Raw genomic sequence first — 19088 nt, forward strand, 5'->3', positions numbered from 1 at the left:
GAGCTGAAGGCAGAGGCCTAACCCACTGAGCCACCCAGGTGCCCCAATAAATAAAATCTTTAAAAAAAAAATAGCATAATATTCCCACATATATATGCACTGAAGTGTTGTTAAGAAATAAAGTACTGGTAATTTCCAGGGGCGCCTGGGTGGCTCAGTGGGTTAAAGCCTCTGCCTTCAGCTCAGGTCATGATCCCAGGGTCCTGGAATCGAGCCCCACATCGGGCTCTCTGCTTAGCAGGGAGCCTGCTTTCTCCTCTCTCTCTGCCTGCCTCTCTGCCTACTTGTGATCTCTGTCTGTCAAATAAATTAAAAAAAAAAAAAAAAGAAAGTAAGTACTGGTAATTTCCAATTTCTTGTTATTATAAACTACAAAGCAACACATATATATTATTATACACATATACATTATTATACATAATATATAATATATATACACATATATAATATATGATACATATATACATACATATATGTAATATATAAACACGTGTATTATATACTATGTATACCATATATAATATTTATATCTAAAATTTATATTATATTGCTGTCCAGTGATTTCTCTTAGGGTATGCTCCAAGGAGTTGTGTTGCTGTGTCAGAGAGTGTCTACAGAGCCAAAGTGGATACAGACCGCCAAACCCTCCAGAGGTGAGTACAAATTAAACTTTCTCCAAAAGGTCCTCAGAGTGTCCCTTCAAATACACCCCCCTGTGATCTTACTCTCCCCCTTGCTTCTCTGATGGGCACTACTGGGCTGTTTTATTTGAACTCTAGGGTTTTGGGTGAAGTTGAGATCGGACACCCTTTCATATTAGTTTCTGGTTATCTGCATTTTTATTTTGATGACTGTCCTCTGTACTTCCTTCCCCACTTCTCTAGTGAGGTGTTTATCTCTCTCTAAATAATTTGTGAGAGTTTTATATATATTAGGGATATGAATGCTTTTCACAGATACTGTACCTCTCTGATTTCTCCTTTAATCTTGTTTTTGGTGATGATTTAATATATAGACGCTCACAGTTTTTATGTATTCAAATGTATCCACATTTTCCATCTTGGTTTTTATCTTTGCATTTTCTTAGAAAGCCCTTCCTCACACCAGAACTGGAAAAAAATATTTCCCCCTTCTTTTATTCCACTACTTTCATCTTTTTATTTTCTACCTCTAGATTTATCTTGGTGTAAGAAGTTAGGGAAGGGTTCAGCTTCTTATTAGCCATTTGTCTCGACACCCTTTATTAAGTAACCCACATCATCCCTGTGGTTTCCAAAGCTTCCTTTGTTTTATACCATCTGCTCATATACACTTGGGTCTAATTCTGGAGTCTGCACTCCACTAATTCAGTTGTCTATTCCTGTGCCAGTAACACGCTGTTTTAATTGCTATACTTTTGTAATTTGTTTTAATAGATTTTTGTGAAACTCTCCCTTTGCTGACTTTCTTTTTCAAGAGTCTTCTCATGTGTCTATTCCTCTAAATACTGAAGTTGAGAAGATACTGTCAAGTTTCCCCGAACCGAAGTCCTCCTCCCTAAATCCAACGGCACTGAATGTGTCCATTCATTTCAAACCACTGAATCTTCTCAATCTAAGAGAAATACAGCTCATTTATTCATATTGGCATCCTCCCCTCAAATGTCATAGGTAACATGGGGCAGGGGGGCAGAGAGCCATAACCCTTTATCCTAGAGAGGTTCACATTCTCAAGCTATTTACAATATACATCTTTTAATTGCAAGATTTTTCTTTGTGCTGTAACAATGTTCAGCAAAGGAATACTAAGGGCCCCAGCATGGCACCTGGAGTGTTTCCAGAGTTGCAGACACCACCTCTGCCGCCTGGATGGTACACGTCGTACACCCTTGCGCGGGGTACCATTCACGGAGGACGGCTCTTGTACCTCCAAGGCCAGCGCTGGAGAAGTGGGGCCTCGCGCTGTCGGGCAACCCCTGCAGGGTCATGAGGAGTGACGCTAACCAGATCTGCCCTCACAATTTTAAATGGCCACGAAGCCACATCACGGCAGCCTGCTTGCTGCCATCTGGAGTTCGTGAATCATTTTCTACAGGACCCAGGTCATGGCTCCCAAACCACAGCCCCGCATCCCGGGCACTGGTCCAACAAGGAGCAGGGGCTGTGACAGTGTTGTCAGGCATGTGCTGAGTGAGAGGCACCTAGCCTCAGGACAAAAGCACCCTCCCTGACCACGAAGGCACCACCAGCCCCACAGGCTACTGAGCCAGAAGTGCTGTCAACATCTGAAAAACGCAGGCCACTGCTCTCTCCAGAACTCCCGCCCGCTGGCTCCACGCTTTCGATTTCCAGATCCAGGTGGCCAGAGAAACCTTCGCCGAGGAGCGTTTGCTGATCTCACCCACGGTTAGCAAAACGGTGGCCTGCTGGCCAGATTTGGCCCACAGATGTATTTTCTTTGGCCTCAACAATGTTGGATCACTTTTTGGAACCAACATTTAACAATTTAGAGATTTCCTGTATTTTTCTCTTAAAACTGTAAGAAGTCTGGGCCACCCCGAGCCTGTATTCCTGCAGAGCAGCACTCAGGGAGAGAGGACCGGGTCAGCAAGCTTCTGTCTGTGGTGGGACGAGGGTTTGCCACTCCGGCCTGCGGTTTCCTGGTTCCCAGCAGCTCCTGATTTGGGTCTAATTTAGAAAGTACCCAGATCTCTAGGCTAACAAAACACCTCGGGTTTTTATCCTTATTATCAATTCTTTCTTTAAAAAAAATTTTTTTTAATCAAGTAAGATATATGGAAGTGATAGAAAACACAAAAATCTAGAAGCGTAAAAGGCTGTGCTAGGGGCACCTGCGTGGCTCAGTCTTTAAGTGTCTGCCCTTGGTTCAGGTCAGGATCTCTGGGTTCCGGGATTGAGCCCCGCATCAGGCTCCCTGCTCAGTGGGGGGAGTCTGCTTCTCCCTCTGCCTCCTTCCCTGCTCATGCTCTCTCTCTCCCTCTCTCTCAACTCTCTCAAATACGTAAATAAAATCTTTAAATAAAAAAATAGTGCAAACTTCCAGTTATAAAATAAGTAATGGGGTTATAGTGTCCAGGATGGTGACTGCAGTTAACGATACTGTATTACGTAATTGAGAGTTGCTAAGAGAATAGATCTTAAAAGTTCTCAGGACAACAAAAAAAAAAATTTGTAACTACGTGAGGTGAAGGATGTTAACTAGACTTGTAGTGATCATTTTCATATAAAGAAATAGTACAATACTCCTCCATACACACACACACACACACACACACACACACACACAGTACAAATTACAAGTGTACTATTGGTAATTTGTCTTATTTATTTTTAGGAAACTCTTACCATGCTGGGAAACTCTTACCATGTTGGGACAGTTCTCACTTGGATCTTGGGACTAGCAGGCCACTATCACCCAAACTGATGCTTAGAGCTAAAAATTAAAGCTTTAATGGCTGTCTCCCCTTTTTTCACTATGAGTTGTTTACCAATGTAAGCTTAGCTTTCACCTCGAGATTTATTCTGTTATATTCACATATCCTCACTTCCCATCTTGGGATTGGAGAGAGTAAGCAAGATCCACCAATATACTTGGGCCAAATCCTTTTAGGGAAAATAATGTACATTAACAGCTTGACAAAATCATTTTGTTGTAAAAACTAGATGGAGTAAAATAATAAACTTGGGGACAGCCCAACTATAAAGAAAAAAAAGTGTTTAAAGCTATAGGGACAAAATAAAATTGAATATACACCGGGTATTAGAAGATACCAACAAATTATTATTGATATTCTTTGGTATGAGAATGGGTGTGTGTGTGTATTCATAAAATGATACTTTAAAAAAGAAACAAATACCATGGGTATATGCTATCATGTGAGGCTTATAAATCTTGGAGTTGTAGTCCTTCCTTCATAGTTGTTAAAAGACCTTAAACATCACCTAGTCCAGGCATGGGAAGGAGGTATTCTATTCAAAAGCCAACTCCAGGGCGCCTGGGTGGCTCAGTGGGTTAAGCTGCTGCCTTTGGCTCAGGTCATGATCTCAGGGTCCTGGGATCGAGTCCCGCATCGGGCTCTCTGCTCAGCAGGGAGCCTGCTTCCTCCTCTCTCTCTGCCTTCCTCTCTGCCTACTTGTGATCTCTCTCTGTCGAATAAATAAATAAAATCTTTAAAAAAAAAAAAAAGCCAACTCCAATTTAATAGTGCTGTCCTAAAAAGAAATTTTGCTCTTTTAAGACTCGGAGAAAAAAAACCTGTCATAAACCATTTGGGCCAGGGCGCAAGATAGGAGAGTAGACCACGTGCTACGATCCGTCTCCTTCAGATCCGCCAGTCTAGTGGTCTTCCAGGGAGTATCTTACTGGTTAAGTCAGCTCATTACTTCTTTGTATAGATCCCTGTCCATTAAGTTATTTCTTCTATTTTGAGCTGGAAATATTATCTGTAGCTTACAGCCACTGACATAACGGTAAGTCTAGTTCCATTGAACCTGACAACATTGAACTATTTGAGGTAGTTCTCTCGTCCTTCCCAGGTCTAAAACATCACTAGTTTTTCAACCCCTTCTCACACGGAATGGTCCCCTCCCTGTCTTCACCACTCCCCAGTGACGGGCCCTAATTATCTCTGTCCCCATTCCAGTCTGGCACTGTACAACTGTCTGTTGGTGTCATGTTCTCATAGCATAATCCCAAAAATGACTTTACTGAGTTCAAATTTTGGTTTTCAGAATTCATTTTGAACTCAGATACTCCACCTCGAGCTCAACTTGTTAGTCTGATAGAGCCTCCTAAAATCTTTCTAGTTGTCGACCACGTGTAGATCAGTTTAAATGGATTTCTCAGCGTATACAACTGTCTTCCCACATTTCCAGGCCCGGGCATGCCGCCAGCCAGAGAAACCACAGGAAGACTCGGTGCCCTTCCTGATTGTTCACTGGCTCCTCAAATCCAACTACAGATTTTCAGGCTTACGAAGAGAACTTTCAGTCTTATAACGGAGACCTGAGGGACACTAACCAATCCGGACTCTAGTGGATAATGGGTGCTCATTGGCAGAAACAGAACGTGGGCCACCACAAACTGCTCATCATGAGTAATGAAGCAAGGTTTGGTCATTCGCTCCACATGTGCTGTGAAGACTGGACTGGGCCAGGGAGCAGGAGAGAATGAAAACCACAGCCACCCCGTCAATCAGCGCACAGTCTCTCAGAAGTAACCAGCTCCAGTGAAGGGTCTGGTGAGGCTCAACGGGTTCTGGGAGGTGAGAGCGGAAGTAGGTTTCTCTGGCTGGGCAGGGAGGCGGCAGAAGAGCAGCAGAAAGGAAACAAGAATGGAGGAAAGAATCGGTCTGAAAGGGCAGATGGGGTGCGAACAGTGGAGAAATGAGAAAAAACATCAGTATCAATGGGTTGAAAACTTCGTTTGGTTGACACACATGAATGCTGCCAGCGGGGAATGAAGTCCGAAAAGCACAGGGAGGCGAAGGTGAAGGAGATCACTTCCTGAATCAGGATCACTTCATCGAAGGTGATCGAAAGACACAGGAAGGTGGGGAAGAAAAAAAGAAAGAAAAAAAAAAATCAGAACCTAGGACAAATCAGAAAAATAAATCCCGGTAAAGAAAGAGAGCAAAGGGTGAGAAGGGAGGAAGCGGCATCGCGTCCTCCCGTTAACAGGAGCCGCGCCGTTACTTGTTTCCCTTCCTTGACATTGAAATGCTCTGGTGAGTGGCCTCTCCTCCCTCCTGAAGGGAAGCTCCAGGCCTGGGTCCTAATCCTTATTCGTCCTCCATCTCCAGACGCCCTGGGCCAACGGTCGCTTTCCCCACATTGCCTAAGCCGCCCCCAGCGACAGTCGGCACGACTGATCCAAAGACGTGTGGACAGAAGCAAAGCATGACATCAAGAGAACAGCTCACTGACTCCAACAGACCTGCTAGCGAGCAGGGGGTCCAATGAGCTTCTTTACACTCACCTGAGGGAAGGAGAAGGGGGCTATGAAGACGGGAGGAGAGAGCGGAAGAAGGCTCTGGGCCCCCGCGGAGCCACACCAGCACCAGGAGGAAGTTGAGCTTTCCTTCCTGTAATGCTCTTCCTCCCCCAGCCCCCACCCACACTGACCCATCCGAAAGCCCACACACCAAACCCCACAACGGCCCCCGAGGGGTCAGTGTGCACACGGCTTCCTCAGCCCCTCATGATTAACCTGCGCCTCAACAGGGCCTGCATTTTCCCTTTCAAAATGGCGGCCAGTATGATTTCTCACTGTTGATTCTCTGCCCTCTCGTGAGCGCCGTGGGGGTGAGAGCAATCTTCTCACCGCTATATCCCTAGCACCCAGCACTAGGCCCAAATTCAGTAAATTATTCTTAAATGAGTAAATTACTCTTAAATGAGTCTTAAAAGATAAGTAAGTGTTATCACTTGAATTCCCTAAAATTCTGTAGTACCAAAACTTGGTGTGGCCAAAGTTGCTAACTATTCATGTTCTCCAGTCTCTGGGAACACAGCTGTATGAATTTCACAACCCCCTGCAATCAGATGCGGCATGGAACAAAGTTCTGGGCATCGGGTTGTGTGCACAAGTGACTGTGCCACTCCCAAGATGACCCATAAAAGTCCTCCTGAGATCGTCCATGCTCCTTCTTCCCCTTCCGGCCGGCTGGACTGAAGATGAACCCCTGGGCTAGAAGCTACGTATTGATACCTGGGACCCCATGTGGAAAAGAGCCACGTCTCCAGTCTGGTCACAAGAGAACCAAGCTTCTCCCATGTTTGAGCAACCGGCATCCGGGTCTACGTGCTACTGCAGTTGACCTAGCAGGCTCAGTGATACAGTGAGGTCACTACTAAAGTTAAGCTTTCCCAACCTGTACCAGGCAGCAACCACTTGTAACCTTCCTAAGGAGAACTAAAGGCCCTTCAGGGGACAGTGACATCTTTCCCGGCATGTTTGACTGAACAAAAGTGCTGTTTGCCCATCATCGTCAGGAGAAGACAGTAACTGAAGCTTTGCCTCGGGCTCGCCTGGACTTGGGCCACAGCCACCAAACAGGCCGGCGAATGGCAGGGACAGCAGGACACCTGGGCAGCCAGCAGGCCTGCCTCAGCTCCTCTCCGCAGTCCGGGTCGCGCCCCACGGGCTCTGGACAAACACCCCACTGCCTCCTCCAGAGCCCGGCTTCCTCATCTGTGCTTCCTTTGCACAAACATCCTGAAACGCCACCCAGCTGTTTCAGTGCCAACCAGGGAGAGGCTGCCAAAAGCTTTTTCCAAAAGCCACACCAGCCTCTATTCTGCCCCTGCAGAATAAAGCCTTCGGCAGAGCGGAGAAAGACCCCACCTCTGACACAAGTCACATCCCTGGGGCCAAGCCCTTCTTCTGTTTGACTCTCTCTGCTGTTCCCAGCGAACCCTGGAGACTTCAAAGGCAGCACCTCTCCCCCATGGACTCCGGCATTAAGGTAACCGACTTAACACTACGAGAGTTACTAGTGTGTACTGCATAGAATTGCTTGTTCAATCTGGGTCGAGGAAACTATTAAAAGGGTAAATTATTGACTAACTCTTTTCACTTTTCCTCATCGCCGATTTGTTTATTTCAAGAACTTCCTGATCCGGGGGTTCTTAACCTTCTCGTGACCACACACCCCTTTAAGAATACGATGAAATGCCTTTACTTGTTCACAGAAGATACACATGTCCACAATCACACGTGTGTTACGTATGATTTCGGTTACACACAGGAGGCCACGCTCACCCACTGGTCCTAGGTTCATTGATCCTCCAGGACAGAGGTCAGCAAACTTTCCCTCTAAAGGTAATAAATATTTTTGCCTTCCTGGGCCACATACAGTCTCTGTCATTAATCTCTACTCAACTCTGCTGTTGTGGCGGGAAAACAGTCACGGTCGAGTGCCAACGGGATTTCATTTATTGGCATTGAAATCTGAATGTCGTGTAATTTGTACATATCACAAAATATTATTCCTCTTCTCGTTTTTTTTTCCCCCCAGACATTTAACAAATGAAAACCATTCTTCACTGGCAAAAACCAGTGCCAGACCATAGTCTGTCAACCCCTGCTGTAAGGCAAAGGTTCTGGAGGCAAAAATAGGACCTCTTTATTTTTACTAATTTCCGATGGAAATTTTACATTTCCTTCCATCACGAAGGCAGGCAACCAGTCTCATGAGTGTCACTGGTAAGTGTCACTCAGTCCCCAGCAGAAATCACAGGTATGTTCACACCACACTAGGGTGGTCACAGAGAACACAAAATACCGATCATGCCCATCACCAGTCTGAAATGACGCTCATTATTAGATCTACTGCCACATCTTACTATTTAAATGTGCTAATGGAGAAGCAAGCAGATGTGATTATATCACAAATTTGGTATTTCATATTTTGATACCTGTATTTATATATGCCTGATTTGCACTGTAAGCATATGTATTTTACTTTGTGGACTCAAAAAACAGAATTCTGAGCACCCGTCCAGAGCTTTCACCAGATACCAAAGAGGGCTACGGTGGAGAACGGCTAAGAGGGCCTGAGCAGGAAAAGCCATGGTGTCGCCTACCAGAGCATTCAAATCTTCGGTTTTGTGGATGAGCGTCCGTATCTCCTCCGGGTCACCGCTGAAGATTGCCTGGACCAGTGGGGGCTGCAAACACAGGAGAATTTGAATTAGAACTACAATGACACATATTTGATGGTATTCAGATGCAGACAGCTCTAAGATTGGTTCCCAGAAAGTTGATTCCACAATTATCAACTGGCAGACAAAGATTAATACAGCTCAGACTCACCCTCACTAGAGGGCTAGTGGGGGAAATACTTGCATCAAGAAATAACCGTAACACAACTTGAAAGCCATAGCAGCCATCTCTAGCCTGGGGCTATGAGTACGACATAAAACTCAACCATAAATGAAGACACCCTTGAAGCACCCTTAAGTTTCCCATCAAGGAAATTCCCAGAGCTGCAGTTTTGAATGTACAGTCCCCATTGTTCCTGACTTCTCGTTCGACCCGTTGTACCCTGGTACCCCCAGACAATTCCATTTCTAGTGGATGGTAATAGCCAAGTCTCTGGCCTCCTGAACACTTCTTTGTCAATGTTTGGAAAGCCCTTGAAATCATTCTCAAACGCTTCCCACAGCTTTAGCCAACACTAAAGGCACCGAGTATTTCCGATGTCATGATATCCCACTATTTGCACAAAGTCAGTGGTATAATGGCGGGGCGGGGGTCATGAGGGGTCATGAGGGGAGACCAGGGAGCACTGCTATTGAACTCACCGACCTTACGCAAGACCCAGAAGAGACTGAAAGGATTTACAAAGCATGATGGAAACACAGCTGAAAGAGAGACTAGCTCTGGGGCACCTGGATGGCTCAGTCGGTTAAGCATCTGCCTTTTGCTCAGGTCATGATCCCGGGGTCCTGGGTTTGAGCCCGCACTGGGCTCCCTGCTCAGTGGAGAGCCTGCGTCTCCCTCCCTCTCTGCCTGCAGCTCCCCTGCTGGTGCATTTGCTCTCTCTCGCTCTCTCTCTGTCAAATAAATAAATAAAAACGTAAAAAAGGAGAGAGAGAAACTAGCTCTGCTTGGAGGGTAGGTGGGGTGAGGAGAAGAGCGTATCTAGAAAAGCTTCACGGAAGGCACTTGAACGAATGAGTGTAAGTATGCGAACAGGGTAGGAAAGCATTCTAGGCACAGGGATCAGGGTGTGCAAAGGTGAGGACATGCAAAAAAACCTGGTATCTTAGAAGCGCTGCTATCAACAGGTGACCAGAATGGGGTAAAAGAGGACAAGCTGTGGGCTCTGGGTTTGATGCTGGGCTCGCCCCATGTGGCGAAGAGCCCCGTTCAAAGCCAGCTCCACCGCCGCCGGCTACATGCTGAGCCCCCCTCCCATGTGCCGTCCGGGAGCAAGCATGGTCCTTGCTGTTCAAGCCGCTACAGGATTGCTGCTAGAAGAAATGAGAAGAGACGCAGGAAAACCCTCTGTAACCATACAACCCGACGCAAATAACAGATATATTTATTACGAAATGCTTAGCACTGCTAATGTAGAATTTGACAATTGTTTTTTCAAACTTTAAAAACTTTGTCAGTTACACACACAACACACACTCACACCTTCTAGAAATACTTTACAATGGGTTCGGGTTTTTTTGTTTCGTTTTTTGCTTTGTTTTGTTTTGTTTTGTTTTTTGGTAGAGATAGAGTGCAAGGAGCAGAGGGAGAGAGAGAATCTTAAGCAGGCGCCACACCCAGGGCAGAGCCTGAATGCCGGGCTCGATCTCATGACCCTGAGATCATGACCTGAGACAAAATCAAAAGTCAGACGCTCAACTGACCAAGCCACACAGGCACCCCCTTTACAGTAGTATTAGTCAGCAAGCAGATGACAGCAGTTTCCCAGATGTGTCTGACTGTAAGAATCACCTGAGATGCTTGTTAAAACAATGTTCCATCACCCCTTCCCTGGAGGTTCTGAGTTATCCTATCTGGGGCAGGTACTTGTGAATCTTTTTTTTTTTTTTTTTTAAAGATTGTATTTATTTGACAGAGATCACAGGTAGGCAGAGAGGCAGGCAGAGAGAGAGGGGGAAGCAGGCTCCACACTAAGCAGAGAGCCCGATACAGGGCTTGATCCCAGGACCCTGGGATCATGACCCACGCTGAAGGCAGAGGCTTCTAACCCACTGAGGCACCCAGGCGCCCCTTGTGAATCTATTTTTAATAAACGCTCACTTAACTCTTAGAACACTGGGCGAAGATGTGCCTTCCACATGAGAATCCCAGTCCTAATCACGTCTATAAATTTTCTTTTCTCTTTTTTACTCTCCTGTGGCCTTTCTTACAGGTTCTGATGGTGTTTCTTGCTATTTGCGGGTACCAATTTAAGTACTTGTGAGTAAGTAAATATTTGTGGGTACAACGTAAGTAGACTATAGTAAGACTCCCTGAGGAAACACTGCATTAAAAATACTAAGTTGTGGGGGTGCCTGGGTGGCTCAGAGGGTTAAGCCTCTGCCTTCGGCGCAGGTCATGATCTCAGGGTCCTGGAATCGAGCCCCGCATCAGGCTCTCTGCTCAGTGAGAGCCTGCTTCCTCCTCTCTCTCTCTGCCTGCCTCTCTGCCTACTTGTGATCTTTGTCTAACAAATAAATAAATAAAATCTTAAAAAAAAAAAGTTATCATCACTAAATGTAAAACTTAAAAAAAAAAAAACTAACTTGCAGGGGCATCTAGGTGGCTCAATTCCTTAAGCATCTGACTCTTAATTTTGGCTCAGGTCACGATCTCAGGGTCATGAGATCATGAGATCAAGGCTCTGTGCTAGGCATTGTACCTGCTTAAAAGTCTCTCTCACCCTCTCCCTCTGCCCTCTCTCTCTCTCTCTCTCTCTCTCTCTAAAGACAAATAAATGAAATAAAAAATAAAAATGTTAAGTTGCAGGTAATTTTTCAATACGTCAGGAATTTTTCTGCAGTTTTTCCCCCTGCCACAAAAGTTTCTAGCAAGTGGACAGATGTATCTTTCTTTTGTCCCACATACTCTCGGTTTTGCCTTCTTGCTAAGGTGTATGATTCAAAGAGTTTCTCAAATTGCCAACAGTTAAATAGCAGGAAAGAAGTCTCGAAAAGAAAGCAAGTTTTCTACTAGTTTGGTGTCAGCTTTTTGATCTGCCTAAAGACAAGAAGATCCTTCCACACACTTCTGACCACCTGCTAACACCAAGTCTCTGGGTTATCTGCCCCATGGCAAGGACCATATTTCATTTAAAAAAACAAAAAATAAAACACAATAGAATCAGACATTAACTCAGGATTTTAACAACAACATGAAAACTTGTTTCTCTGTTCCATAATCCCCCATCTGCCTCGCTCATGGCCAAATGCCCGCATGTACTTTTCTGCCTTTTCGGACCTGAAAAGAAAACAACAAACCCAGCAGCCCTACGAGTTAGATGACAAGCAGGGCAGAGTCCGAGGAGACTTTAGTGTAAAGTCAACAGTGATCAATTAACGATTGAGAAGAAACCCATCTCAATGGCTTACGCGTCCCTAGTTGGTCACTTCAAGGAAACACAGCTAGTTACAAAGCCTCTCGTCACTCACGAGTGTAAGGAATGCAAAAGATACGCCTGCCTTAGTCCTCCTGCTTCTCAAGAAAGACAAGGGTTCTCAGCTACGGCTGGAATGTTCCCAAGGAGAGACACCCGACAAAGCTGCCAGACCAGGAAGGCCAGCACAGCCTTGCGGCAGGGAGCACCCCAAGGACCTCCAAGCCCAGTCACTGAGCCCGTTTTGAAGGGCATCATGGATGCACAGAATCCCAGCAGAAATGGTGTGCACGTGTGCCTGACACCTCTGCGCCTCGCTCTGCTAAAAGCGGCTTCACAGAGTATTGTCAACGCACAGAATTTCCAGCATCCACTGGGAAGAAGCAACTCTTTGAGTCCCGCAGTCACATCTGGACACACACACACCCACCTGTCCATGCATCTTCCCACACACATACACAACTGTATCGACACTCGTGCACGTAGACACCGAGATGCACATCGATTCACATCTAAATCCCTCACACTCCCTGAGGAAAAGAAAAGCGCCTGTTCTTCAAGGCCCAGAGTCTTGCTCGATGGAGCTCTCTGGCCCCGGCGGGGACGGGTCACCCCTGCGGCAACATCACTGTCTCCACGACTGTGAATCCAAGCGTCATGAGATTCCAAATCGCGACTTCACAGGTACGTGCTTTGTTAGACAGATGTTGTGTGTTTGCTTAGATGTAATTCTTGAACTAAATTACTATGACTCCTTAGCAAGTAATATTTTTAAAAAAAAAACCAAAACACCACATTATGGGTGTTTCTTTTTTTTTCTTCACCCTCCCAAATAAAACATACCTAGAGAGCACTTTGGCATTCTTTTCTGTTGGGATTTTAATCCAATCTTGCTGCTTTGTTTTTCCCTAAGTAAATATTTACCCTGAGAATAAATATTTAGGGAAAAAAAGATACATCTAAATACTGCCTCTATTACATGATTTTAAGAAAGGGGGAATATTCTAATTACGATTTTCTTGCTCATAAGTGTCAAATACTTAAACTCTGATGACCATTAATTTGGAACCACTATATATATCACAGTGTTTGCCTTGACCTTGGTAAGGCTTAGAAACAGAGTCTCACCTGCAAAAAAACACAGTCCTAAGACTTGGTATGTACAGGTATTTCTTTCTGAAGTTTCATGCACTTCAACACTAGCATATACAAAATATTAGCGCTCTGCGTGCGTTAGAGTGCAAAGTTGAATAAATACAAATTCACAACAAGGGTCAAATTTGGGAAAGACAAACACCATCAGGGGACAAATACGGATCCCAGTACCGTGAAACCACTGGTATGTTATCAGAGCCTAAAAAACTGAAATTCTCAAGAGAGGTATGCAAGAAGTTCAGCATCAATTGCTAAAATTTCCTTAGCATGCTTAGCAAGTATAAACTGGAAATTATTGCCCTGTGCTGTGGATACTGGCACAGTCCCTCAAAGAGGTTCAGAGGGGAGAACAAACTTCCTAGATCTACTTGAGCACAGGCACAAATGGATTCAATATTCAGATGGGACCTGTCCTTGTCTTCCAACTCACCAACGATTAATACCCCACTGTCTCTTCCAGGGGTGTCGACGGCTGCCTTCTAGAGGTGACGATCTGCCAGGCTGATGGCACTAGATCCCTCTAAGACAGAAGTGCAGAGCAGAAAGGCCCCTTGAATTCAGCAGCCACTATCAATCATACAGCTAGTCTTGCCAAGACTAGGAACTGAAAACTCATCACCAAAGGCCCCGTTCTCTACCCACATCCCGTATCAGTCCCTCTGATGCAATATTATTTTATTTTATTGTCAGTCTTTGAAAAAAAAATTGGGAAAATATCTGGTTTCTGAAAAATAAGACCCTGCATCAAATGTGTATTGATAGAGAATTCTTAAACTTTGAGGTAGAGTTACAAGTCCACTAGGGGGAGCAAGATGGCTAACTTGTCACCTGGGAGATAAGAGTGACTGTCAGGTTATGTCATTAAGACAAGGAACCTGGAAGATCCACTTTGTCAAGACCTAAGAGAAGTCAAGCTTCTGAGAAAGTTCTTGGTAATAAGAATGTACGTACCCTCCCCCAAATAGCTTTTCTATTGATCCCCAAGGGTCCAGGTTTTTAGGAAATAAGAATAATGCAATCTAAAACTCAGGTGTTAAAGTCTCATTTCATCACTTAAAAAAACTCAATTCAACCAATCCTTTAACTCCACTTTTTTAAAAAAAATGCTACTGGGGGCATCATACAAGGCATTCGTTTAGGAGCAAAGCCCTTCGTGGGTTTCATGGAGAGCGCGCAGCTGGTTCAGAGGACCTACTCCATCTTGCAATGAGGTTGTGGGGTCCCCCGCCAAATCCCCTAATGAAATCACCCATTTGATTTTTGCTGAAACCTCAGATAGTGTACGTCACATTCCCCTTCTTGGAGCTGCATTCACCTTACTAACACACTAGCTCTGGAAGATAAGCAGAGCGACAGAAGGTGCCGCCTAGTGTCTGTGTCCTAGGGTCAACGGTAAGAAGCCCGAGAAGATGGTGCTCCAGCATTCTGATACAAATTCCTGGCATGCTGTTTGTCTTTTTTTGGTTAGACTGGGTAATTAAAGACTCCACATCTGAAAGAAAATATCTTGCATTCTAATCAGGAGTGGGTGTTGGGAATTAATCATTAGCCAAGAATAAAAAAATAATATTCTTAAACATCTGTCCATACTTGAGTATTCTGAGTACAGTGCACCATAAAAGCAAGATGGGAGCATGTTATTAGAAGCCAATGGTTGACGCAGTAATACTCTCACCATACGAAGCCATCAACTTCTATGAGCCGGCTGAAACACTTCATTAGGGAACAAGAGGTTTTGTAGGAAGGAGCACTTGCATTTGTACAAAAGGATAATAAAAATTTGTTCGAGTCACTAGATTTAATGGATAAAACTTGTTAACTCTCTTCATGTGGGTCCCGCTGTGTGACTTGTTGAAAGGATGCCATTAAGTGCTTCCTGTATATAGATCACTCTTTATTTGAGAAGAAGTTCACTCTATCACAGAAAGATACTGATGATCATAAAGGCAAAATCTGTTTCCCTTAAGAACAGTACAAAATACACTGAGTCCCCATAAACACATTTTTTTAAAATGTGGGACTACATACCCTGCTAACTAAATGTCTGAAACATTTTCAATTATTTGCAATTATTATTAAAAACAAAAGCCCTGCGGCGCCTGGGTGGCTCAGTGGGTTAAGCCTCTGCCTTCAGCTTAGGTCATGATCTCAGGGTCCTGAGATCGAGCCCTGCATCGGGCTCTCTGCTCAGCAGGGAGCCTTCTTCCCCCTCTCTCTCTGCCTGCCTCTCTGCCTACTTGGGATCTATCTGTCAAATAAATAAATTAAAAAGTCTTTAAAAACAGAACAAAAACAAAAGCACAAAGTTACAAGTATCAGTAATAGCCCCTACAGTTATCTACTAACTCTATACCTCTGAGAAGAGAACAACTATTTTTAGTCAGAAAATGAAAAAATTAATTATCTAACCTCTTCCAAAATGAAAATAGGATATGGAAGTGAAATGAAATAGGAGGAGGTATGGACCATGAGGCAGTTATTCTGGGACCAATGATCCAGTCTTTAAAACATTCACCCTTGGGGCACCTGGGGGGCTCAGTCAGTTAAGCATGTACCTTTGGCTCAAGTCGTGATCCAAGGGTCCTGGGATCGAGCCCCATGTCTGTGTGAGGCTCCCTGCTCAGTGCTCAGTGGGGAGACTGATGCTCCCTCTCGCTCTCCCTCTGCAGCATCCCCTGCTTGCACGTACTGGCTTTCTCTCTCAGTCTCCCTCTCTCTCTCCCTCTCAGTCTCTCTCTCTCTGTCAAATAAATAAAATCTTTAAAAAATAAATGCATCCTTTGTTGCATTTCCTTTCCTGACACCCTCTGTGGCTATTTCTTTACCCTTTAATTCTGCTGCTTAGTGCCAACCCCCGAGGATAGCGCACCCAAGGCAAAAAGAAACCCAGGCACACCCACGTCACTACTGGTCCCCAGTCAGTCACCAAAGATTAAGTAAAAGGAAATAGAAGAACCGTACCAGTTAAATTGAAATCTGGAGGCAACGTGGACTTTTACAGACCTGAGATCTCACTCTCTTTTTCTTCCATAGCGGGGAGATGAACGAATGATGGCAGACTGGCCTGGAATTAAATCCCAGCCATACTTTCCTCATCTAGTAAGTGGGGCTGGTAGAGCCATTTCACTGGATGTTGAAGAAATGCCCTAATATATGCCGGCACCTCGTGTGCACTCAATGAAAAGAATAATTGTGTTGACTTGGAATCAAGACGCTCAAAGACTTTCACAGACAAGTGTGTTCATAGTCACGCTACAAAAGGAAAAATAAGGAGAGATTTTTTTTCCAAAAAATTACAGAGCAAACTGGATTTGTAAACTGGATTAGGATCCTAAGCCATTCAACATCACCTCTAGAGCAGAGAGGCCCAACATCCTGGGAGAGAAGATTTCACAGGCAAGAGAGCAAAAATCAACCTCAAAACTGTTGTACAATCTCTCTGGACTCGGCAGTCTAATCTACTGTACCAAAATAATAGCAAGTCACCTGAAAAACACATCATCTCTCTCTGACTGATCAAAGGGTGCCACATACTCACGTCAACTGGATGGGACATGAAATCATAATTTTACTCTTTACAGTTACCATAAAGGCAACCAGTTACACTTTTCTTTTATGATCTCTTGATGCTCATAAAGGAGATTGAGCCCCAGGTTGGAGCTGTGAGAAGGGAGTGGAATGATTTACCTGCTAGTGGCAAAGCTGAGACTAGAATTTAGTTTTCCTGATTCTCCTGGTTCGTTGCTTTCTTTCACATGTCATCTTAATATAATACAATACAATACAATAGAAGGAATAGATAACAAATATATGAAATTCAGCCTCAGTTTCAATGTACTTCCTGTGGAGAAATATTCTATATTCATGATTCGCTAAGGAAAGATTTTATACACACACACACACACACACACACACACACATATATATACTTATATATTTTTTTATATATTTTATATATTTATATATATATTCTCTATACATTTGTGTGTATATTTACACCTTATATAGGTGCATACATAGTGACTACATGTGGGTATTTCTAGATATAGTTACTCTCAACGAAATAACTAACAGTAAGAAAATCTTGCCAAAAGATGCAAAACAAAGAGGTACAAAATATTTTAAAGTCAGGGCTCAGTGCGGGCTGGAGTGAGAACTGTGGAGAAGGTGGGTGTAAACCCAGATTTTGAAGAGTAGGACTGAGTAAATCTTTCATGTTGAGGAACAGCCAATGAAGAGGTTAGAAAAGTAAATAAAAGGGCGGAGAGAGGCCCGAGGAAGGAGTTTCAACCTCATCTTGTGGGCAAACAGGAACTGGGGTCTTGAGTAAGAGAACGCCACAGAGTTTTTGCAAACATTTAATCCCTGCACGATGTGCGCCCATCATCGGAGAAGAGAAGGAAGCCAGAGAACACAGTTAGAAGATGACTGCCACAGCCCAGGGCAGCACAGGAAAGAACTCTCCGGTCTTCCCATATTTCAGGCTCTCTGATTGCTACTTACAGGGCCATGGTGGAAACAACAGTTACGCTTGTCAGCTCTTTGATGCCGCTCTATTCCTGGATGCAGGTTTGGCTCAGCATCTTGGCCACTTTCCTTCATTCTTTATATATAGCCCAAATCTCCTGCCCCCGAGACACCAATGTTTCCAGGTGAAACTGAGGTTACTTCCTTTAGTTCCTGGAACGCTTCCATTTTTCTCCCACAGAACCTCTGCTGAAGTCAGTTCTGTTTTGTCAGACTTGTCACCTGATCCCTGAATTTGAATCATAGCATTTCAAAAATAGGCCACATCCATAAAGAGAAAAGCAAAGCAAAACAAGGCAGGCATACTCTGCCAAATGCCATATTTTTACAACTACCCACATATTTTTTCACTCTGTCTAGTTTCAAATGACTTGAGATCAAATCAAAACTTCAGCTAAGTTAATTAAATAGTGCTCAGGAGCTAACTTGTAAAGAAAATTAATTTAAACAAGAGCACAATGGATCTGAGAGGTTAGTTGAGAGACAACAATTAAATCAGTGTAATTTTAGTTAAAAAAAAAAAAAAGAACAATGCATTTCTACGAGAGTTTCCTGTTTTGAAAAACTGTTACAAAGGTTTTATTTCCTATCTTAATTTTGGTTACATTCTTTGTATAACTGTATCTCATAGCACATCGAATTCGTGAAGTTTCAAATATGAAAGGTGATTTGATATGTTAACCAATATAAGCCATTTTAGTGATTTCTATGGGAAAAAATGATATAGTCAGATGATTTTCAGGGTAACACATGTATAAAGTGTAATTTCTTTGCTCAGAGACAGAAACTGGTTCTCAGTTTAGGATGTATCATACAACACAAGACAATTTTTTATTAATATCTGGTATGTATCTCCCTTCCCATAAAACAAGCGACAATAAAATTAATAGAAAATTATTTATTTCCACAGCAATATTTTATTATGATCTAGAGTAATTATAATTTTAGAGGAATATTAGAAATTGGAATGGAAGCAAAGCAATTTACAAATAACAACAACAAAATCAATGTGTAGAAATAAAAGGCATTTGCCAGGAAGCTGGCAACTTCTTGCTATATTTGAGAGGGATGGCCTCACCATATATGAAATACATAGATTAACTCAATCACATGAAGGCACTCATGATTCAGGCAAACTCCAAGTTGGGTCTGTCTGCAATTTGTTAGATCCTGGATTTTCTCAAAAGCCACTTTTTGCCCAACCACATCATTCCAAACCCCATGAGAACTTCCCCTTAAATTTCTGTTTCCTCCTTGTAGTGTTTTTTCTTTGAATTCTATATGCATTCCTGAGAAAGGGAGAGAGCAGTCACACTCTCCACGGGGA

The 19088-nt window shown here is 43.7% G+C and overlaps 1 protein-coding gene across 6 annotated transcripts in view; it reads right to left on the reverse strand.

The window, feature by feature from the left end:
• Positions 1 to 19088, reverse strand: part of ANKRD44 (ankyrin repeat domain 44) — a 312430-nt gene that overhangs the window by 192035 nt on the left and 101307 nt on the right. For all 6 annotated transcript variants that reach the window (XM_059393119.1, XM_059393120.1, XM_059393117.1 and 3 more), the window contains exon 2: positions 8586 to 8669. In XM_059393119.1, coding sequence (XP_059249102.1) covers positions 8586 to 8669 — 84 coding nt within the window. The remainder of the gene's footprint in view (positions 1 to 8585; positions 8670 to 19088) is intronic.

This window comes from Mustela nigripes, chromosome 3 (assembly GCF_022355385.1).
Source record: "Mustela nigripes isolate SB6536 chromosome 3, MUSNIG.SB6536, whole genome shotgun sequence".
In the NCBI taxonomy this organism is placed as follows: Eukaryota; Metazoa; Chordata; class Mammalia; order Carnivora; family Mustelidae; genus Mustela; species Mustela nigripes.